Raw genomic sequence first — 24,405 nt, forward strand, 5'->3', positions numbered from 1 at the left:
TTTGTTAAACAGTAACGCAGCAAAATTCATCAATTTTTCTGCTTACCTAAACTGTTTAGAAATGTGCAGAGTTCTTGCATACAAAACGTTTTTTATTTATTTATTTTAACCTCCGGATAATTATTTGTTTAAAAAAAAAAGAACTATTTCAAGAAAAAATATGTGATTTATTGTTTTCATTGTGAAATAAGTTTCTTCACGCTTCAGTTCTCTTTGAAATTATAAATATTTAATTGTAAAGTAATAAAAAAAAAAACCTAAAGACTTTGTTAAACAGTAACTCAAATGGTTAATAGATTCTTATGTTTATTATTAACCCAAATATTATTAGTTTTAGGATTCAAATTATAGTTTGAGACAAGCTGCATGCTTTTGAACTGTAAATTTTAACTTTTTCATTGATAAACAATAAAACAAGCACTTTGGGTGTTTTTATTTTTTTACTGAAATTAAACATTTTGAATATTCATTAGCTGTTCAAGAACATTATTTATTATCTCTCTGTTTTGTTGAAAATGCTTGAAAAATGAATGTGTGCAAACCATTTTCTCTCTGAGTTTATGACATTTCTAAACGGTTTAACTTGTGACTGCTGCTCATTGTGTTATGAAATGCAAAACATTGTATTTACATGCTTGACATCCTGGTCTATGGTCTCTGCAGATAACCGGACATATCACTTTCAAGCTGAAGACGAACAAGAGTTTGTCATGTGAGTATTTATAAAAAAATTTAAAAAATCCCATCTGGTAATCTGGGTTTTTGACCAACGTTTCATACAGATTCAATTAAAAAAAATATTTAATTGGTAAAAAAAATCCAGAGTTTTTTCTTACACAAGAACCATTTTATTTGTTAAACAAAACTACTATTACAAGGATTTCATCCACATTTTCATCCACATTGCTAAATTTTACTTTCAATTACTGCTGCAGTCTCAAAATAATTCATAGCGCCGAATAGAAGGCGAATGCAAATAAGACCCAGTCACAGGCACACCACATGCGACCAATCAAATGCGTTTTTAGTTTAATTATATAAACCAGATAAAATGCTCAACAGTTTTGTTACATTGTAAGTTAGAATATGGCAAAGGCAGAACTGTTTTAGAAGATATAGTAAAAGAAGAGGTGATTGTTTTAGCAAATAATAATAGCAGAAGTTCTGATGTATCTGGAAACAGTTTTCATGTTTAAGGTTAGAGGAATTTTAGCTACAATGTGGCATAAAGAGGATATTATCAATAGCTCTGCCAGATTCTTGATGGTTTAAAACCGTCGACTGACTGTAAAACACCTTGAAGGCAGCAGCTAGTGTTGTGGCAGCGCTGTGGTACAGTATGCTCCTTTTGCTTCAGCACTTTCTGTTGAATCTCATTAAAATAACTTTAGATCTCTTAACAGTTTTGAAACTATAACTTTTTACACTCTTGATATACCCCTGTGACACTTTTGCACATCTGCTATACATGTCAACATCATCGGATGACATGTTGGGTAAATAAAGCTCCAGTTCTCCACGTTTGATTCTGTATCACCAGCTTAGTCAGCCTGTCATATCTGATTTTGGGTCAGTTGATCCTTTAATAAGTGACAAACAAAAACAACAATAAAAAATTTTGATTGTGACTATATTTCACAGCTGAACACTGTGATTACCACAATCTCGATCCCAATCGACATGCACTAATCAAACCATACAAGGCATGAAACTCTTCAAAGACGTGAGAAGAGTTGATGCTCCTCAAACTACAATGAATTTCCTCAGGTTTGAACTCAGATAACGCCTTTTATAATATAGAAAATGGGAGTTTGGTAACACTTTATTTGAAGGGGTGTGCATAAGACTGACATGAAACTATCATAAACATAATATAACACCTGTTATAAAGGAGTCCTCATGAATGTTTATGACTGTTGTTGACACTTTTAATGGACGTTTTATGCAGGTTTTAATGCATATTTACTTTAAGTGTCATTATTTACCAAATAGTGCAAAGTTGACACTTTTAAGGCAACTTTACATTAAAAGTGTCATTACTTACTGAATGACTCTTCATGACAACAGTTATAAACATTCATGAAGAGTGTTTCATGAATGACATTATGACATGAATGACAACATAACACCTGTTATATTCATAACAGGTGTTATGTTGTGAAATGTTTATTCACAACTTTTCAAATAAAGTGTTACTGGGAGTTTTTACTTTAGTCAGAAGAATTGGCAAAACGTAGCTGAAAACCCATTATCATCTATTCTAACTTTTATAACTGAATACCTTAAGTTTGTTTTGTTTTTACTAACATTGAGTCAGCAGTTGTAGTGTATGCACACTATTTGAAGGAGTGTGCATAAGACTGACATGACACTGTTATGAACATGAAGGAGTCTTCATGAATGTTTATAACTGTTATCATAAAGTCTCTTTTGATAAATAATGACCTTATTAATGCAAAGTTGCACTAAAAGACCATTACAAGTGTAAACTTTGCATTATTTGGTCAATAATGACCCTTTTAATGTAAAGTTCTTTTAAAATTTGCATTAAAAGTCCATTAATAGTGTCAACTTTGCATTAAAAGTGTCATTATTTACCGAATGACACTTCATGACAACAGTTATAAACATTCAGGAAGACTCCTTCACGTTCATAACAGATGTTGTGTCAGTCTTATGCATATCCCTTTAAATAAAGTGCTACCCGCTTTTCTTCTGGGATACTCTTATGTTTTTTTTTTCTGATAACGTGAAACTGTGTCCATCCTTTTCGATGCATGTACTCTCTGCTGTTTCCTGTTATAAACTCCAAAATGAAGCACTTGTATGTTACTGGGATTCCCTTATAAATATCCACTATCCCACTGCTTGTGCACCCACCCTATGCCTCAGCTGGATTAGAAGCACATTAAACTTCACATTTTATTTCAGCCATTGCTTAAAATATCCTCATTTCTTCATACATATACATGTAATCTAACAGATGTTTTTGCCCATTCTGTGGGGGCTCCTCACAGCTTTAAAGGCGTAACAAATGGAGTCCAAATGTCAGTCTCATTAAGCTTTGTGTATATAGACATGTGCGGTGAGCGACGGAGGGTTAGTGCAGTGCACAGGGCATGTTTGAAAGAGCTACAGTGCTTCCTGTCTGAGTGATGGGTAGTGACCACAGTCCTGCGTGGGCGTTTCTTTTTGAGTCAGTTGATCTTGGTTTCAGAGAAAAGCAGAAGTATACTGAAGGGAAGAAAATCATATTCAGAAGTTAAGATTTGAAATTCTTTATTGTTGGGAAAATATTAGTTTTTCTCCAATTTTCTTTACGTTGTTCAAACAAAGGGACTTTGGAGTAGGTTATGAAAGTGTATTTCATTTGTTTGCAGTGAGACTTTCCTCTTAGTTTACAACATAAGAAAATAAATGCATATTCTGACTGAATGTGGACCTGAGTAGGTTAATTGAAAAAGAAAAATGCTCAAGATTTGCATTAAAAAAGCAAGAAGAAGTGAAAAACTGTGCAAATAGAGATGTGCAAATAACAGCAGAGTTGTAAAAACTCATCGAGTTTGTTGGGAGTGGTGATGGTTTTAAAGTCTTAGAGCTGATAGGAGGAAGGATCTGTGATCATAATTCTTTTTGCACCCAGGTTGCAACAGCCTGTCTCTAAATGAGCTTTTTCAAAGATTATGCTTTCACTTATTTTCTGTTCTGTTGATGACCATTTCTTTAAAACAAACTACTCAGATTTATCATGCAATCAAGCATGAAAACGCTCATAAAGTGTCTGTTCAGTTCCTATTTGTTCCATTCTTAATCATTACAATGACATTTCTGCCCACTGTTACTTCGTACCAATACGTCTCACTTTTGCATATCAGTTTATTTCTCTTAATAGTGAAATATTTTGATGAATAAAAATAACATTTTCTAAAGGCTTAATATTGTAACATATTTTCCTGTATTTGGGACAGTTTTTGCGAATGAAATATAACAGATTATGATCCCTGATCCAATTAAAACTGTCAATTACCTGCTGATAGAATGCCTATAGCATTCACACTATTGAGTTCCACTTTTCTGGTTGCTCCATAAATTTCGCCGCGCTTCTTCTCCTGCATACTTTGTGCTATTTTAACCATTCAACTTTTATATTATTCAGCTTGCTCTCTTAATGCCAGCTATATCTCTTGGAATTCATAACCTTCATACTTTTTATAATATTCAGCTTTTTATGAATTTTTCTCCCCGTGGGGGAAACCGCTCCATCCAGTGGCAGAATTGAGAATTACAATATAAAATGTCCGTTGTGTTTCACAGTGGATGTTTTAGGTCCTGCCTATTAATGGCAATCAATCATCCAGTTTCACGTCTGTCATGGTGGAAACAAAGCAGGGGCCATTTTGAAGTTGGGCAGTTTAACAGCTTTTATGTTGTTTAAAACCTGGGAATAATTTGAGCTTTTGACGTTGCTTTTTTCGTGCTGCATATACGAAAACAGGCATGTGGCATGTTTTTTGTAGTCACTGTGCTAAACGATGCCTCCAAACAAATGTTGATATCTGAGGAACCATAAAATGTATGGATTTAATTCATCCACCATTTTTATCAGAAGCAATAGGAGAATGTTTCTGTCCTTTTCAAATTTTGGGTTTTACATGAGTTTTTTTGGGTTTTTTTTACATTGAGTATATTACTGTAACCCAGCATACTAGTGTTATCTTAGATGCTATCCTTAGTATTTTAGCTAGTTTTAGCTTTTTAGCTAATTTTGGCTTTTGCCTGGGTTTTTCACACTTTATGGACTATTTCTTACCTTTCTGCAAGTCTTCAGCAGTTGGCTTCAAACGCTTTTGCCATTTTCACCAAAAGCATTCAGCATTGAGCATTCAGCATTCACACTTGCATTTTCATAGGAAATGCACACATTCTAGTTATTGACTGCATTATTATGTCATTACCATTACATTCCTTGAAAATGGTGTCAAAACATCAAAATTATTGTTTATCGGAAAATTTGTGAAGTCAAGCACTCCGCAGATCTGAGTATCTGGCTGAATAGAAGCCCTGAAGGACTGTTTATAGTCTCCAACATGCCATGTTTGTCAGATGATGGCAAAATAAAAAATGATGCAATTTGTTTCTGTATGTGTTCTAACTTTTATTTTTCAGGACAATAATTCTGTCCCGTCTTGCAGATGGATCTCCGTGCTAACCAACAGCAAGGAGGAGGCTTTAAACATGGCTTTCCGAGGTGAGCAGAGCAGCGGCGGGGAGGACGGATTAGAGGACTTGACTAAAGCCATCATAGAAGACGTGCTACGCATGCCAGGCAACGAGATCTGCTGCGACTGCGGAGCTGCAGGTCTGTGCTGCTGCTGTCCACAGAGACACAGTGCTGAGTCAAGCCTCACCTTGTCCTGAGAAGAGGAGCCAGCTTCCTCCTCTGGCTCCTCCTTTCTACCTCCTCTTAGCTGGAAATGTTTTATTTAAACCAACAAGCCACTTTTGCTGAGTCACTGTACTCAAGTAAGAGTACAGATATTTCATAATAAAATTGCTCAAGTAAAAGTAGAAAGTAAATTTAAAAAAAAAAAGTTACTCAAGTAAATGTATCTGGTCCTGAATAAACCAGAGTATGAATGCTAAAGCTGTTAGCATGAAGCAAAGAGTCAGCACTCCTGCAGACATTCAGGCTTCTGACAGTGAACACACACATCGCATGTTTACATACACAGATCCACACACACCATCAGCAGCTTTCTGACTGACCAAAGGCAGGAGTTTAAGTTCTGAAGGATAAAAAAAAACAACATTTCAAGGCTTGAGAAACAACAACATTACATCACTTTGTTGCATAAGTCACACACGCACCGCCGACCCCTGCAATCTGAGGGAAAGGGAGGCAATTTGTCGCGTCTGTGCTCTTGTTGCTGCATCCATCGATACGCCAAGATTTGGTTATAAATGTGTTTCGGATGTCTCATTTTCTTAATGAGATTCAACCGGCAGTGTTGCTTTTCGTCTCTTAGCATCACTCTACCTTGGCGAGAGAAGAAAAAGGTTGTCATTGAAGCTGAGATCCTGCTCTTCTTCCTGTGTGTGATTTGCAGCATCAGAGGTCACCCTGCAGTTCATCACTCATCATGCTCAATATGCTCTCTGTGGCCCGTCACCGGCTAGTATCTGGTCGTTGTGTATATCTGGTCAACTCGTTTGTTTTTGAGCTTTTTCTACTGTTTTCACTGAATCACAGAGTTGGGAGATGATTGAGTTATAGCTGACTAATATAGTGATGCTTACCTTGGTTAGTGGTTCACTGATGTTTGAGCTGTTTTTTTTAACTTGTGAGACCAGGTGTCTCTGGTTGAATGTTTAAATGTTGCTTAGTTACCACTTGAACAAACATCTGATGACAGCAGAGATCAATGAAACGTTGCTTCATCCATTTCTAAATCGGTTTTTATCTCAGTTATGACAAAATGAACAGCTAGCATAAACAAGGTCCATCTGTCTGTCCGTCCATCCATCCATGTTCTCATTGATCTTTAATCCATCTATACATATAATTTTTAAATGTTTGTGACTGTGGAAGTACTTTTTTTTTCATAACTACTTTTTCATCCTTTTAGAAACTGGCCAAAGGGGAATAAGAAATCAACACCTCTGTTTTTTTTGTTTGGCATGATTGTGATGTTGGCAATCAAGTTTCCTGGTGATCATGTTAGATTTCTGTTTGTTGTGTTAGTATCCAGATTTAGGAACCACTCCTCTGTTGAATTGTTGCGTAACATAAATATTGTAAAAGGTGAAGTGTGTATATTAATCAAGCTGTCAAATCAACTTGGAACTCCTGCTATTATTTTAGTCAGACACTGAAGGCCTCAGTTTGAAGTTGATGTGTGTTAGGTTTGGATTTCTCATTATTTTCTGGCAACTCATTTCATATTGTGCAGTAAATTGTTCTCACACCTCAGTCTGACGTACGTATTAAACTCTGGTTCCCATCATTGCAGAGCCGAAGTGGCTGTCCACCAACCTGGGGATCCTGACCTGCATTGAATGTTCTGGGATCCACCGTGAGATGGGCGTCCACATCTCCCGCATCCAGTCCATGGAGCTGGACAAGCTGGGGACCTCAGAACTGTTGGTGAGGCTCACTAATCATTGATTATTGATTTATGTTCAACTATGGGTCATGCTGCTTTTAACTAATATAAGACATCCATCTATCCCTGTCATCCACCCACCCATCCATCTGCACACACACCCCCACACACACCCACACACACATTCATTACAGCTTGTGAATTGTAATAACCAGATCTGACTGCATGTTTCTGTCTTTCTCTCAGTTGGCCAAGAATGTAGGAAACAGTAGTTTCAATGAAATCATGGAGGCCAACCTCCCCTCCCCTTCTCCAAAACCCAGCCCCTCAAGTGACATGTAAGTACTTCTCCCAACCGGGCATCTCCTTCACAGAAAACCTTCTTGAGAAACTCGACTTTGTCCTCAGGACGGTGAGGAAGGAGTTCATCAACGCCAAGTACGTGGACCACAAGTACGCGAAGAAGACGTGCACGTCGGCGGCTGCCAAGATGATCGAGTTGTTTGAGGCCATCCAGACCCGGGACTTGCTGGCTCTCATTCAGGTCTATGCCGAGGGGGTGGAGCTGATGGAGCCGCTGCCGGAGACAGGACAGGTGAGTGGGACCGCTGCGTCACCGCTGAGCGTGTCCGGAGAGTTCTGTTGGTACATGATGCCAAATTTTTCTGCACAACCATGTTTTAATTTTTCGTTCCATTTTGCTTTCTTAAATCCTAGATCAAACTGAAAGATGTGCTCTGGAAATGAACGCATTTAATTTAAAATGACAATTGACAAACTTTTTATTTTCCTTGTATAGAGAAATGTTAGTTTAAGCCAGCCGATCCAGGCATATGAATTATTCAATCATTAAACGTTTGAGTAGACTGGAGCGATAAACTAGTGTTGATTTTAACTAGGTTCATCCAAAAATACCAAAGAAAGAGTCTTAAACATGCAAAGATTATGTATTGTAGAACCAAGATAGGCTTATTGTAAATCATAGAAATGCTTTAATTTGTCTCAATAAACAAAGAACAAATTTTGAAGAAGTTTAGGTCGAAAGCATCTCCACAGAAAGACCAAAAAACAGAATAAGGAAATAAAAGGTGTGAATTTATTTATTTTTTCTCAAAAGGTCTCACTGATTATTTGTGTGGTGCTGATTACCTCTTCATTCTCCTGTTCTAATCAGATAAATCTCTTTTTTTCCCACACTGTTTTCATTTTAATCTTATTTGGAAATGTTGGAAGTAGTAAAAGATTTGGAGTCAGACAAAGGTTACGGTTGTGACTCAAATTAATTATGTCTACCGTTTGCACCAATACATTAACAGAATTACTAAATATAATTTTATTCATATTTGAAACAGATGCACACACTTCATATTATATAATTAATAAGTGATGTATGGTATATAATTAAAATATTAATTTGGTAATGACGCTAGAAGTGACACCAGTGGTGTAAAATATTTGTTCATAACACAAAGTACAATGGCAGCCACACAATTTATACATACAAAAAAGTACGAGTAAATAAGTTAATCTTCTTCCCACTCCTTTGTTTTTTAGCTAAATGCATATATATGTTTTATTATAATAGGCATGTTTTTCTTCTATATTGCTTTAAATAAAGCAATAAATAAGTTTTAAAAGCTATTTGTCCACAATAAGGTAAATGTATTTGTAGGAATCAACATCAGGCCTTCAAATGTAAGAATGCTGCACCAGATGTTCTCTTTCAACATTCGTTTCGGTATCTCACTATGGGACACGACCCCAGCGCCTGTCCCCCAGAAGCTCTATTACATTACGCCAGTCTTGACTGGCCGGTAGAAGTGACGTCAGCTCCAGGAGGAGGAGCTTCCTCCTAGTATAAATGCCTGACGACACGCAAGCGATCTTCAGTCTAACACCTCTTCTCGCTCCCAGAAGCAACTCTCAGACGGCTAGCACGGTAACTATTGGGCTAGCTTAACTGTTCGCAGAGCGAGCTAACAACTCGGTCGCCGAACGCTTCTCGGTAGCTGTGCTTGGTTGTTCTGAGTTTTTCTACCGCTGGTCTGTCACCAAACAGCAGCAGCTGCAGCTAGTCTCCAAACTAGCTGCGACCTTTGGCTTTGATTTTAATCGAAGCTGATAGTCACGTAGCTTGGACCCGTACCCGCAATGGACAGGACCAAACTACCGACTAAAACCTGCACGTGTGGCAACCTCATTGCTGGGGCAGATACCCATTCTGTCTGCGCTTCGTGTCTGGGGCCGCAACATGCCCAGGACGGGTTAGCGTCACCAGCGGGGTGTGAACATTGTGCACGGCTCTCTATTAAAACTCGTCGACGCAGGCTAGCACGCCAAGCTAGTTTGTCGGAGGCGGACCCTGTGCTGGGGGTATCCAATCCCCCTCCACCGGTTCTTGCCTCGACCGATGAGGGAGAGCTCCCTTTAGCTCAAGCCAGTTGGGGTGACCAGCTTGATGCTGTCGCACCACTTCTTGATCTGGAGGAAGATGGAGCCGACCTCCCGGTTTTCAGTGATTTTGCGGGTGCAGAATCTGACTCCGAGGTGGAATCCGTCAGTCTCGGGTCTGACGACTACGAGCAGGACGGCGAGACGTTCTCTATCCCTTTGGCTGCAAAGCCCACGGAAACTGGTGAAACCCGCTACAGCGGCCCTCCAAACCCGACTGCATCGGACCTCCACGACGTCTGCAGAAGAGCAGCTGCAAAGCTGGGCATTGAATGGCCGGAAACCCCGGCCGAGACCACCACATCTCGGTATGAGGGGAAACGGCTTCCAAAAGCCAAATCTTCCACCAGACAGCTGCTGCCGGTTTTCCCGGAGTGCCTTGAGGAAGCAACCCGGTCCTGGAGTAATCCGCTCACTGCCAAAAACCCCGTTCTGGGAGGGTCGGCGCTGGACTGGACCGGCGTGGAGGACAGCGGTTTTTTCCGCCTGCCTCCTGTTGAACCTCAGCTAGCATTTCACCTGCACCCCTCACAGAAATCGACCATGACAGCGGCAGGACCAACCCTCCCGTTCAAGGCCGATTCGTTTCAGTCAGCTTTAAACGAAAAAAGCTACAAGGCAGTGGCAGCATCGGTTAAAGCCCTGAACGCCTCCTCTCTCCTCCTCGCTTATCAAGCAGAACTGCAGGAGCAGATGGTGGGTGCAGCAACCGCAGATCTGTGGGACGAGTTATGCGTGGTGACAGACCTCTGCCTCCGTCTCCACAGAAACGCTGTCCAGGCCTCAGGGCGAGCAATGGCTCTGATGGTCACTCAGGAAAGAGCCAGATGGTTGAATCTGTCCAGCCTCTCTCAAAGAGAGAAAAATCAACTCCTCGACACGCCGGTGGACCCGAAGGGCTTATTCGGCCCCACCGTTGCAGCAATGCAAAAACGCTGCGAGGAGAAAAAGAAAGAAGGTGAAGCGCTGCAACTCTGTCTGCCCAGAAGAGCGCAGCCTCCTCTCTCTGCGGCACCTCGTCAAACGTTCGCTCAGGCGACAACCCGACCGAGCTACCGCATCCCTAAACGCCACCCTCAGCAGCAGTCGGCGGACCAAAGCCAGGGAAAGCAGATCGAGCTCAAGGGTGCCTGGGGAAGAAAGCCCTTCACGCCACCGGTGACTTCGGGAACCAAACCTCCGGCCACCGCTAGCGCGAAGAAAAAGAGGCGGGCTACCTAGGCAGCTCGCCCCGGGGTGGGAGAGCAGGCACTGCCAGACACCTGTTCCCCCGCCACCGGAAAACGTTCTGTCCCAGTTCGAGTTTGTGAAGCCACGTTCAGGGCAATTCAAACGGCCTGCAGAGCCAGCGTTGGAGCTCGCAGTTCAGAGCCGAACGAAGAGGAGAAAGCTTACACATGGCCAGAGCTCAGTGGAGCCAGAGCTGTGGCCAGAAAGCACACACCAGTGCACAAACACACACCAGTGTTTGAAAACACAAATATCTCCCTTCACCACAAACTCAATAAAATTGTTCCCAGGCGCGCATCCAGGTCAGGAACCGAGGGCGCAGCCAAAACAAAGAAATATAATGAAAATGACATTAGGACAGAACGTGGCCGTGCGGCTGCACATGGGGTCAACAGGGGGAGCTCTTGCCCCACCTTTGGCGTACTCGGCAGCTTTGTCTCTGAAAGAGACAGCAGACCGACAGCAGCTACAGCTTGCTCAACCGGCACGGAACAATGCTTTCACAGAAGCACTTCCCAGCCCATTAGCGAGAAAAGTCCAGCTGTGGCGAGCGTGCGGGGCATCAAATTGGGTGATAAAGACTGTATCCAGAGGATACAGGCTCCAGTTTGGAACAGCTCCTGCCCGTTTCAAAGGTATAGTACAGTCATATGCCCGGGGAGAACACGCACGCATTTTGCAGGGGGAAATAATATCTCTGCAGAACAAAAACGCCATTCGGCTGGTTCCGCAGGAGCACAGCAGGGACGGCTTTTACTCCAGATATTTTCTCGTACCGAAAAAAGGCGGGGGTCTGCGGCCGATATTAGATCTGCGAGCTCTGAACGCATATCTGAGACGGTATATGTTCAGGATGCTGACACACGCAGCTCTGATACGGTTTGTGCGTCGAGGAGATTGGTTCATCTCCGTAGACTTGAAAGACGCATATTTTCACATCCCTATATACCCCCCTCACAGAAAATACCTCAGATTTGCCTTTCAGGGGAAGATGTACGAATATCTCGTACTTCCCTTTGGCCTCTCACTGAGCCCACGCGTGTTTGTGAAATGCACCGAGGCTGCAGTCGCACCTCTGAGGGAAAAGGGAATACGTCTGGCTACGTATATAGACGACTGGCTGATTGCAGCTCAGTCTCCGGTGGAACTTATGGCACACGCCACGATGCTGATATCACATCTGGCGGCTCTGGGTTTCACAATAAACTGGGAGAAGAGTATCCTAACCCCAGTACAAACAATAACCTTCATCGGGATGTCCCTGAATTCAGAGGAGTTCAGAGCACGCCTCTCAGCAGAACGACTGAAAGCCTTCCAGGCTTGTCTGGCAGTTTTTCGCAGAGGCGCACTCGTGAAATTCAGACTGTGTAACAGGCTGCTTGGTCTGATGGCGTCAGCACTGTCGGTCATCACGTTCGGCCGTCTGCACATGCGACCGTTTCAACGGTGGGTAGCATCGCTCAATTTGAGCCTAATACGCCATGCCCACCGGAAGGTGATCGTTTCTGGGACATGCGCACGCGCTCTGAGTCCGTGGAAACACACCGCTTTCCTGAACACCGGCGTTGCCATGGGAACCATCCTAACACGGAAAGTTGTTACTACGGATGCCTCGTTAATTGGTTGGGGAGCCACACACGAGGGCATGATGGTAAACGGTGTCTGGAGCTCACAAACACGGACAGCTCACATAAACTGTCTGGAGCTCCAAGCTGTTCTACTAGCTCTGAGACATTTTCTGCCCTCTATCAGAGGGCACCATGTTTTGGTCAGAACAGACAATACAACGGTGGTTGCATACATCAACAGGCAGGGAGGCCTGCGCTCACATCATTTACACATGCTAGCACACAGACTGATAGTCTGGACCAGCTCACGCCTTCTGTCACTGAGAGCCACTCATGTGCCAGGGGTGATGAACAGGGGTGCAGATCTGCTGTCGAGAGGCAATCCCCGCTACAAGGAGTGGAGACTCCACAGCGGGGTTGTAACCCAAATATGGCAGCGGTATGGTCAGGCGGAGGTAGACCTCTTTGCATCAGAGGAAAACACTCAATGTCCGAGTTTTTTCTCCCTGACCGAGGAAGGTGCTCCGTTGGGCCTGGATGCTCTAGCACACGAGTGGCCCCCGGTTCTCCTGTACGCTTTTCCACCACTGGAACTGATTATTCCTACCCTCGCCAGGGTGCGAGAGAGGAAACATTCACTCATCCTGGTAGCTCCCCGTTGGCCAGGGAAGCACTGGGTAGCAGAAATTTTCCAGTCACTGCAGGGCGAGCCGTGGCAGCTCCCTCTCCGCAGGGATCTCCTAACACAGGCACGTGGAGAACTATTTCATCCTCATCCGGAACGCCTAGCTCTATGGGCCTGGCTTGTGAAAGGGTGAATCTGGCAGCCAGTGGGCTTCCCCAGAACGTCATTGACACGATTCAGAGCGCAAGAGCGGTCTCGACTCGTAGCGCATATGAGGGAAAATGGCGTGCATTTGAGGGTTGGTGCGGTAAAACCATGTTTAGCGCAATACAGAGCCCTGTGTCAGTTATTCTGACATTTCTACAAGAACTGCTGGATAAAGGTTTGGCTTTTTCAACTGTCAAAGTATACTTGGCAGCTATTTCAGCTTGTCATGTAGGCTTTGGAGACAAGACAGTGGGGCAACATCCTCTGGTGTGCCAGTTCATGAAGGGTGCACGACGGCTCCGGCCGGTGTCTAAAAGCCTCACTCCTTCATGGGATTTACCGATGGTACTTGATGCCTTGTCACATGTACCTTTCGAACCTTTGGAGCAGGCTGAGCTTAAAGTGCTCTCGTTTAAGACAGCCTTGTTAGTCGCATTGGTTTCTACCAAACGTGTGAGCGACATTCAAGCTTTTTCAGTAAACCCCTCCTGCATGCGGTTTACTGAGCAGAATCATAAGGTTTTACTGAAAACCAATCCAGCTTATATACCAAAGGTTTTTAACCCGGCCTTGCCATGCCGCCCTTTGGAGTTGATGGCTTTTTGCCCTCCACCGTTCTCCTCTCAGGAGCATGAAAGACTGCATACGCTCTGCCCCGTGCGAGCGCTTCAGATCTATGTGAAGAAAACGGCTGGTTTTCGCAAATCTGAGCAGCTGTTTGTGTCATGGGCTTCACCACATAAAGGGAAACCTCTAACGAAGCAACGCCTTTCCCATTGGGTAGTCGGAGCTATTGCTATGGCCTATCAGAGTAAAGGCCTTGCACCCCCTGCAGGTCTACGAGCTCATTCCACTCGTGGCATGGCCTCATCCTGGGCACTGTTTCAGGGTATACCTTTGGAGGACATATGTGATGCTGCCAGCTGGGCAACTCCTCACACCTTCACCAGGTTCTATAGATTGGATGTCACGGCACCAACTCTGGCTCACACAGTTTTGGGCGTGGGATCCACACTTGGATAACTGCAGGATGCATCTTTTGGTCTTCGAGTAAGCTTATCTGGCAATACGGGAGTAGCCACATCCCATAGTGAGATACCGAAACGAATGTTGAAAGAGAACTTTAGGTTAAGTAATTAACCCCGGTTCTCTGAAACATGAGTGAGGTATCTCACCAGATCACCCTCCTTGCCTGGAGCGAGGAAGAGGTGTGCTTAAAAGACTGAAGATCGCTTGCGTGTCGTCAGGCATTTATACTAGGAGGAAGCTCCTCCTCCTGGAGCTGACGTCACTTCTACCGGCCAGTCAAGACTGGCGTAATGTAATAGAGCTTCTGGGGGACAGGCGCTGGGGTCGTGTCCCATAGTGAGATACCTCACTCATGTTTCAGAGAACCGGGGTTAATTACTTAACCTAAAGTTAGGCATGGTGGTGGCCGCATTATGCTGAGATTCTGTTCTGCTGCCTGGCTGGTTGTGATTCACTCAAATAGAAGGAAAAACTGCCTACAGAGCCACACATTAAAGTCATTAACTCCAAGTTTTGCATTCATTAATTTACCATTGAATGCAAAAACATAAAATAAATACTCAGGCACAGACATATGTAGTAAAATCCCTTAATATATCCATTTAAAATCCCCAGCAGTCGACAGATCTCAGAGGGTTTCATCGTTAAGTGACTTGAAAAACCCAACAATAAGATATTTTTTACCAACTCCAGGAAAGAAATGGGTGTAAGCGACTGGAAAAAGTCTGAGTCATCTGTCAGACTTTACCACAACAGGTGCTGCTAGCCAGCAAACCACTGCCACTTAAATCTGCAACATCTGTGTCGATTCCTTATTCCCTTAAAGGGCAACACATGTGCTCTTGTGTCTGTTTTTTTCTTCTTGTATTTATTTTGCCGCACTGCCCATTTCCTGCAGTTTGCTCTCTGTTTGCGGCGCCTCTTCAGGCGTTTAATGAAAGTTAAATAACGGGCGGTGGAGACGGCACGCGTGATCAGATTTAATCCGACGTAAATGGGTCAGGGTTTTACAACGCCAACATGGTAGTTCCTCTGATTAAAAAATTAGGTGTGCGACGGTGCAGGAGAGTAACAAGGATGAGAGAGGATATGATTTGGTGACGAAGGGAGCTGCTGCTGCTGCTGCTGCTGCTATTGCTGTCGTCTGCACTGTGAAGTCTGAGTCACCACTATCTGATCTGCTGCTGTCAGTAACTCCGATTGCTGCAAAGTGACATCCAAACCCCGGCTTTACACGGCATAAAAGGGCTAGTCCATCCTTTGACCTTTTCAAAGGTGGATGTAGTAATTGTTTTCTCATATTTCAATCCCTGTTTGTGAATTTAAAACCTTTTTTAGAGGCAAAATTTTGCAAAAACCCAGCTTTAACAATGCAGAATTGCTATTTTTATCAGCCATTTTGTTTACTGCAGTTTGTTTAAATCCTCAAACAACCTCTCACCCCCCCCCCCCCCCCCCCCCACACACACACACACACACACCACAGAATACAGAATGGATGTTGCCTCAGTGTGGCTCTGCTGTGTTTGATGGCCCCCTGCAGGAAGCTGGAGAGACAGCTCTGCACTACGCTGTCCGGACCGCCGACCAGACCTCACTGCATCTGGTGGACTTCCTTGTGCAGAACAGGTAGCGAAGAATTAATCCATACATGTGTGGATTGACTCTATATCTGCAAGAGAAGGAAAACTTTTCTGCAGAAACAAATTGTATTAGTCTCTTTTTTTTTATATAAAGCTGAAGAGCAGAGGTAGGCTTAGTGCTACTCTGCTCAGATTCCCACAAGGCAAAAAGAAATGGGTCAAGCTCTTGCTCTCTGCTTTAATTTATTCCCTTTTTTCAATTGCTTATCCACCACAGTGTTAAAGCTTTAAATAATAACCTCACTTATTAGATGCAATTTCTTAAAATGTTGCATAATTACATGTTAGACAGATACAAAAAGTAAGGAATCAAAGTGTTTTTTCCTGCAGTGGTAACCTGGATAAGCAGACCGAGTGGGGGAACACCGCCCTGCATTACTGCTGCATGTACGAAAAACCCGAGTGCCTCAAGTTGCTCTTGAGAGGCAAGCCGGCCACCGACATCGGTGAGTCACGCTCATCCTCTGCCGTCTGTGCGCGCGCATCAGCCTCAAAGTGTTAATCATTTTCTTCTTTTTTTTTTCTGCCTCTTTCCCCTTCCTCAGCCAATCAGAATGGAGAGACGGCCCTGGATGTTGCCAGGCGACTGAGGAACAGTCAGTGCGAGGAGGCAGTAAGTGCAGCTGGAAACGATGGATGTCAGAGGAGAAAATACAAAAATAAGCCCTCCGGTTAAAGCCATAAAAACACACTAAAAACACAAACATCAGTTTGGTTAAATTAGAGATTTTTGGAGCTTAAAACAAACCAGATAGGATTGATACTGAGGAGAAATGGAGGTGTTTAGCCAGAACACTAGATGGCAGTGTTGAGTCTGTGTTGAGCCTCAGGCACCTGGGACAACAGAGTGGAAGAAATTGTTAATGTTCTTGTTAGTAATGCAAATATGAGCAGACTGTTTTGCACCCACTGTATGTAGAATTTAAAATACATTTTACATTTATTTTTTTTAAACACACAAAAGTATTCACACCCCCTTATTTTGCCTACTTACAGCAAACTTCAATGTATTTTGTGTTTTACCAACACAAAGTAGTGCTTGATTGTGAATTGGACAAAAATAATAATAATTATTCACAACACTAAACACTAATCAACATTCTGATGTGTAATGATGTCTCTTGTTGATTTTTGTGTTTTTATGAAGAACTTTGAACTGCCTTGTTGCTGAAATATTCAATACAAATAAACCTGATCGATTGATTCACAAATATACAGCTGAAAAGTGTGGCATGCATTTGTATTGAGCCCCCTTTATTTTAACATCACTAATATTAGTTCTTCAACCTGCAAATATGGGCGGTGGTGTAGATACTTTCATCCTAAAACATGGTGGTGAAAGTATCATGCTGTGGCTTTACTTTAACATTGTCAGTATGTAGATCAACACATATGGTAAAAGATTTGCAGCTGTAATTGCAGAAGCAGGAAGTTCAGGAGATGGATACTTATTTTTAGTTACAAAATAAAATGTTTAAAACAATTTTTGTTTGTTTGTTTCCACTTGTTGCAACCCAGCTCACCAAGCTGCAACTGGTTCTATAGGAAAGTGGTTTCCTCATTTTCTTTTGCCAGACAGAAATATAAACAAACAATAAGAGTGAGTCAAATTTAAAATGACCAAGACACTTGAAGTCTTCTTAGTTATGCTTTAAGTGGTGTTAGTTTTTCACAAAAATGGCACTAAATTCAGTAAATATAAAGAAGGTACAAGTGTGTAAACACTTTTGCAAATCTAGCTCATGACTTTCCTGCTGGCCACAGCCTTTTGTGTTTTTATTCACAAAAGACACGAAAGGTAGGGTTTTTCATGAAGCATAATTTTAGATGTTGATTTTAGTGTTTTTGTGCTTTTTTTTCTCTGATTCAGCTCGTCCAGGCTGCAGAGGGGAAATTCAATCCTCACATCCATGTGGAGTACGAGTGGAGCCTCAGACTGGAGGAGATGGACGAGAGCGACGACGACCTGGACGACAAGGTGATGACTCGGTCTTTATGTCTCCACATCTTCTGGTTTTAAGAAACAAAATTTAAAAATAGAAGCATCAAATTTAAGGCCAGGCCTTTGCTGCTTTAATTTATATTAACTAATTAAATAGATTTTATTGCATTAGAAATCTTCACGCAATTATTTGCGTTTTTCTTTTTTACATATAAAAAGTCAGGAACAGGTTTTGTTTTTATGGTATTTATTATTTGAGGTGGTGCTCCCCATTTTTGTTCAATTCTGTTTGTTTGTACCAGAAATGCTGTGTGGATAAAATCACTTCGACTTTCTGCTTCCTTCCTCATGTACGACCTTAAATGGATAAAGTCTTTCTAAATACAAAAATAATGAAAAAAATAAATAAAAAATAAATAAAGTCCTGAGCAGGAATCTATGTGTTGTGTTTTTGGTACACCCATAAATCTGACACACAAGCGGTATGTGCAAACAACAGCGATGGTCAAAAAAGCTGCGATTCTTTCCCCACTGGGAGTTAAGTTTTGTTTCAAAAACGATCTGATGTGGCGTGCGAAAGGCTGCTGTGCCGACATACAATTTTGAAACAAATTGCGTTTCATTTAATGCTGTGAATTGATTAAAAAATGTAATCAGATTAATCACACTGCCTAAGTTTGTAAGCATTAGATATAAATATCAACACAGTTGTGGTTCTTGCAGGAATGGTGTTCTGGACAAGCCACACTCAAACCAATTAAAATGCCATAAATTATCTGTTTCTCTTCTTTTTTTAAGCAGAAAGTAGTTAATATAGTCTCCCAGTATTCAACAGCAACTAAGGGAAACTTAGTCCTCTGCATACAAGTAGCAGTAAACTTGTTCAACTGACAGAGAAGATGTATTTTATTTTCTAGTTCTTGATGCCTCAGTTTTCCAGGTTTTTATGTTCGGGAAGTTTTACAGGAAGTCATTTTGAGACTGATTGGTGTCTTTGTCCGCGTCCCTCTCCAGCCCAGTCCCATCAAGAAGGACCGCTCTCCCAGACCGCAGAGCTTCTGCCACTCCTCCAGCCTGTCGCCCCACGACAAGCTCTCCCTGCCTGGCTTCATCAGCCAGAGGGACAAGCAGCAGCGGCTCTCCTACAGCGCCTTCACCAACCAGATGTACAGCGCCTCCACCGACCTCAGCTCCTCCCCCGTGGCTGACGGGCCGCCGCTGCCGCCCAGGAACCAGGGCAAAGGTCAGACATGCCTGCTCCGAGAGCGTCCGCTGTTATTCCAGCTGGGTTTCAGAGTTTATCTGCTTTTTGAAATTCAAATTCAGGATCCTGCAGATATCAATGCAAATGTGAGCTTCTAATCCAAGGAGGCATAAAAGGCTGTGCACTGCAAAAACTCAAAATCTTACCAAGTGTTTTTGGTCAAGTTTATAGTCCAAATAGCTTAGTTTGCTTAGCAATTGAAATAAGACAAAACCTACAAGTAACTTTTTAGCAAGATATAAGAGCTTGTTTTAAGAAATAATTCTTTAATATATATGAAAAAGTTCTAGTTTTGCTTGTGAAATAATGGAGGGAGTGAAACTAGAACGTTTTCATCAATATTAAGGAATTATTGACTAAAAACAAGCTGCTATATCCTATATATTTACTTGCAAGTTACTTTTGTCTTTTGTCTTATTTCAATTCTACTAAGGCACTTGCACTAGTAACTTCACCAAAAATATAGACTTTGTGTTTTTGCAGTGTGTGTTATTACTGTAGAGAGAATCTGAACATATATGGATTTATTATCAGGAGAGAATTAGCAGCAGGTTAGTGGGAAATTTCCACTTTGCTCAGTCACCACACACACACACACACAACACACAACACACCCTGCAGTGGTATGCAGTTTGTCAGCACACAGATCAGAGGGCAGAAATCAGGTGTCATTAGGATTACTTATAAAGTAAACTTGGAGGAAAACACAGCCTCAGGAGAAGGCAGGTGATGATTGTGTTAAAGAAAAGGACGCTAGAAACACACTTTGTCCATAATGGTTGTGCTGCCTCTGCAGTATTGCAATTAAAAATAACACTCCTCCCTCTGTCACAACATCATCAGTGTCAAAAACATCACAAAATGCTGCTTAAGCTGTTTAATCTGTTGTTATTCCAGTGTCAGCTGCAGAGCAAAACAGACCTTTAAGCTTTAAGCTGCAGTTAATGCAGTTGTCAAGAATTTCATTATAGCTCTTCTGTTTCTTTTTGAAGAGTTTTCTTTTTCACACCAGTTTTTTTTCTATTTACAGCAACACTTTCTGTTTATTTTTGCTGACTCTTACTTATGCCAACCAATATTTCACTTCATACACTATCTTTTTATTGAGTGTATGTAAAACATCTGGTTTTATATTTTATATACTCTATTTTACAATTAGCACAATTAGAGCAGTTAGCATTACTACCTTTGCTTTACTCTGTGTGGCCTTCCTGTTATCTTCTCCTCTCTCGACTTCATTTAAAACTTCCCGCATGTACTTAAAACAACTAACATTGTGTAATTTTCACTCAGTAACAACTTCCACAGTAAAGAGTTTAGCTGTTAACTTGATTCGGTAGCGTTAGCATGTGGTTTGTTCACTAATCAGAAAGTATTATTGAGTTTCAGACCAGGAAGTCACTGAGGAGGACTAATAAGGTTGGAAGATTTTGAGCTGATTTCTTTTTGCATCTGTAGTCATTGTCGACAGGATAAATGTCTGAGTTATTAACTTGAATTTAAACCAAATAGAACCTCAGTTATTTCCAATAACAGAAGAAACAATAACTTTTTAGCTTTCAGAAAAATGTCAGGGTGAGATTTTATGATCTGATGCTTACGCTAAGTAGAAAGATGGAAAAGAACAAATATCATATCTGTGAAGTCATAAAAATTACTAGTGTTTGTAATTGTTAAAACCAGTAATGCAATCTCAAAAAAAGAATATAGTTTTTCTAGTGTTCCCAAAACATCTGGAGTTGAACTCAGCTCAGCCTGTTGAAGTGTGAATTTGTTCAAATCTAATAAAGAGCTGAACTGTGCTGCTCATGTTGGCCTGAAATCTAATCAGAGTGTTGGCTGTCTCATGGTGGACGTCTCATGGTGGACGTCCCAGCCTTCAACTGACCTCTTTGTCACGTAAATTGGTCTCTAACTGAAGACATTTCTGTCCATTTATTTACAACTCTGTGCCTGTTTCTGCTGTTTATTGGGAAAGGAAATGAACTCTATTGGTTTGTAGGCTTGAAAAAGATACTCAAACCAATTGAACTTTTCCACATTTTGTCATCAGTGTCAAAAACATCACAAAATGCTGATTAAGCTGTTTAATCTGTTTAAGTCACAAACTTCACTTTTTTATGATTTTTATTTTTGTTGTTGTTATAATTTACCACCGCCAACCTATAAGTAGGCTATAATTGTGAATATGACTCTTTAAAAATTGTCAGCGTTTTTCATTCAGTCCCTTGAGTCTTTTCTGTAGAAGCATATTTAAAAGCTTTTGCCCATTCTAGCTCAAACTCAGACAGATTGTCACAAAATTTTAATTGGATTTTATTCTGGAATTTGACTAGGCCAATGTAGCACATGGCTCTAAGCCATCCCATTGAATCTCAGTCTGTAGCGAAATCTGTTTGGATGTGAAGTAAGAGCTAAGAGTGGTCTGATTGTGATTTAAACTTTATTCGCAATTTTATAAGCATGATTTTCAGCCATTGTTTATGTCCTTATTTACCCCGTCTGTCTTCTTCTGGTGAAGAATTATAACACATGACTCATCAATGACATAAATGTTGAATTTTATCCGCAGTCCACAGTTCAGATGCTTAGATACGTACCTCTGTGGCACAGATTGGATTTTTTGGAGGGGTGAAAATATCAGTTGAACCGTTGAGATCGCTGTGAAAAAGTTGGATTTGGTGGGTTTCCTACCCAAACTGTGGATTTCTGCAGCTCCTCCAAAGTCCATTTAGAAGTTCCTCTGTAATATAATATTCCAATGAAATGAGTTAAAGTTTGTGGTTGACAATATGTGGAAAAGTTTGCATAACAGCTCAAAGGTTCAGTTATTTTTTGTTCTCTGAAGCTGATTTTAATGAATAGCTGTAGTTTCTTGTTGTAGGGTCATGTTAGATAGTTAAAGTCAATCTTTGAGATGGTAAGCAACATCCACAGATTAACCCGCTAACTCTTCAGCTGGTTCGCCATTTTCTCCTCTCTTTTTGCTTTGCTTGTCACTGATAAGGTTTCATCTTATTTTCCAGCGTGTGTGTGGGAGCAGCGCTTCATAAAGGCCGACTCGCTCAGAGATTCTCTCCCACACTCCTCATCTCCGCTCTGTTTTTCTTTCTCTTTTTTGTTTCTCTATTCTTTCAGCTCCACACTTGGCATTCCTTGGCTCTCATTCGCACTACGCCACTCTGGCTGGCACCCGACCATACATCAGTGAATATCTTGGTTTAAGTTCTTCCCTCCTTTTTATCCCTTTGGTTTGTTTCCTTCTTTACAGCTCAGATGTGCAGTTTGGTGGTTGAACCATGTAGGCTCGCTATTAGCTTGCCTATGTACTTTTTAATCTTTCTGGAGTGATGCCCTGCCATTGCTGAGCTGTAAACCTTTAACCACAGCTGATTGCTCTCTGGCTGAGCTCTCTACTGGCTGCTTTCATCCTACTTTACTCTACATTAGTAAACTAGAGAGTCCCATTAGACATAATTCAGGAAGAAAACCCCAATAAGCATCCCGACTCCATTCTTTCACCAGTGGCTTATATTTGTATCCAGACAATTTTGCTGTTTTGTTCTGACTCCTCCATCCCCTCTTTGGGGATTATTTTTGTTGGGTTTGTTTAGGGCTGGACAATAAATCAATAACAATAGACATATGATCAATGTCAGTAATTAATACATCTGATAGGACATTCAATATAGAGAGTATTCAACTTCTTATAGCTAGCTAAACAAGGAATCAACTAATTCACTCACTCTTTGGTTACCTAGCAACAACTTGTTGAGTAACATGCGCAGCAGCGGTTGCCTTATGACTGCTTAAAAATAAGCTTAATAATAACGGTGTGAATTGAAAACTGTGGATAAAACCAGAAAGTAAGCCTGTCGTCACAATAACAAATTTTGCTGGACGATAAATTGTCCCAGAAGTTATTGCGATAAACGATGATATCGAATTTTTGAGAGCATTTTCAAGAAATATAATGCTTGTGTTGAGGAAGTCAGCAGAAAGAGATGAAAAAATATTTTGAGTCTCTCCTTATTCTCAATGTCTTAAAACAGAAAAACAAATGACAACCATTGGTCTTCTCTCTCCCCTTCACAATAAGAGCCTAAACTCTGGTGTGAAATGTGTCCGCCATAATGGCAAAATAATCTCAAAGATCATTAAACTTTAAATTCTAATGAACATTTAATACTGGAACTGAAAGACATTTTAAATATCTAGAATAAATAAATAAAACAACATAAACAAATAATATTAAACATGAATTATCTGTAAACAAATTGTCTTTCAAAAAAGGATTAGTTTAGACCAATGCGCCAGGCTGAAGACTTTTATCGTCCAGTTTTTGGTAGAAAGAAAGAAAGAAAGAAAGAAAGAAAGAATGAAAGAAAGAAAGAGAGAAAGAAAGAAAGAAAAAGATAAATAATAAAAATGGAAATTATTATGCTACTACTTGATTTATTGACGGATATGTGATGCCCCCATTTTGGTAGTATTTCAGATTTTTAAAAGAAAAAACTAATCAGTAATTATCAATATTGACCAATATGAAACTCTTATATCGTGATACTTTTTTCTGGCACACCGTCCAGCCCTAGGTTTGTTTGATTCGTTGACTTCATCACCTCATGTGTCTTATGTGTCACTCCTCCAGCTCCTCCCCCATCCGGCCCTCCCTCCACACTCACACCAGGAGGCAGCTCCACCCTGTCCAAGAAGAGACCTCCGCCCCCGCCTCCTGGACACAAACGCACCCTGTCCGACCCACCCAGCCCGCTCTCTCACAGTCCGCACAGTAAAGGGGGCGCAGTAACCGGGGGTGAGACCGCAAAGCACACGAAAAACAGCAGCTAGCCGGCTCGACTTGGGGTGTCCGCTCCAGATATCAGATGGAAATAAAGAGCTGTTGTGTGAGATCAGGAACCAAAAATAGAAACACAAAGTCATTTTCTCCATCAGACTTCTAAAAAGTTTCCTGTTGGTGAAGCTTCAACCATATTTAGATGGTTTATTAGCCTCTTCCTGTTGGGAAGTAAGAGCTTCTATACAGAATGGAGATGTAGACGAGATGTTCTCTGAATCCATCCATCCATCCATCCATCCATCCATTATTGGTCCGTCCATCCATCCATCCATCCATCCATCCATCCATTAATCCATCCATCCATCCATCCATTATTGGTCCGTCCATCCATTCATCCATCCATTCATCCATCCATCCATCCATCCATCCATCCATCCATCCATCCATTATTGGTCTGTCTGTCCATCCATCCATCCATCCATCCATCCATCCATCCATCCATCCATCCATCCATTATTGGTCTGTCCATCCATCCATTCATC

At 41.5% G+C, this 24,405-nt stretch overlaps 1 protein-coding gene across 6 annotated transcripts in view; it reads left to right on the forward strand.

The window, feature by feature from the left end:
- The window catches only part of asap1 (ArfGAP with SH3 domain, ankyrin repeat and PH domain 1), a 75,605-nt gene that overhangs the window by 46,810 nt on the left and 4,390 nt on the right, over nucleotides 1–24,405 (forward strand). For 2 of the 6 annotated variants that reach the window (XM_023326590.1, XM_023326591.1), the window contains 11 exons: nucleotides 664–712; nucleotides 5,193–5,359; nucleotides 7,011–7,144; nucleotides 7,350–7,441; nucleotides 7,512–7,698; nucleotides 15,757–15,842; nucleotides 16,187–16,302; nucleotides 16,402–16,469; nucleotides 17,727–17,834; nucleotides 18,813–19,041; nucleotides 23,714–23,878. In XM_023326590.1, coding sequence (XP_023182358.1) covers nucleotides 664–712; nucleotides 5,193–5,359; nucleotides 7,011–7,144; nucleotides 7,350–7,441; nucleotides 7,512–7,698; nucleotides 15,757–15,842; nucleotides 16,187–16,302; nucleotides 16,402–16,469; nucleotides 17,727–17,834; nucleotides 18,813–19,041; nucleotides 23,714–23,878 — 1,401 coding nt within the window. Of the gene's footprint in view, nucleotides 1–663; nucleotides 713–5,192; nucleotides 5,360–7,010; nucleotides 7,145–7,349; nucleotides 7,442–7,511; nucleotides 7,699–15,756; nucleotides 15,843–16,186; nucleotides 16,303–16,401; nucleotides 16,470–17,726; nucleotides 17,835–18,812; nucleotides 19,042–22,200; nucleotides 22,270–23,713; nucleotides 24,212–24,405 lie in introns of those variants that run through there. The other 4 variants (XM_023326593.1, XM_023326594.1, XM_023326595.1 and 1 more) reach the window with 3 other exon arrangements.

Source organism: Xiphophorus maculatus, chromosome 21, assembly GCF_002775205.1.
Source record: "Xiphophorus maculatus strain JP 163 A chromosome 21, X_maculatus-5.0-male, whole genome shotgun sequence".
NCBI classification, from domain to species: domain Eukaryota; kingdom Metazoa; phylum Chordata; class Actinopteri; order Cyprinodontiformes; family Poeciliidae; genus Xiphophorus; species Xiphophorus maculatus.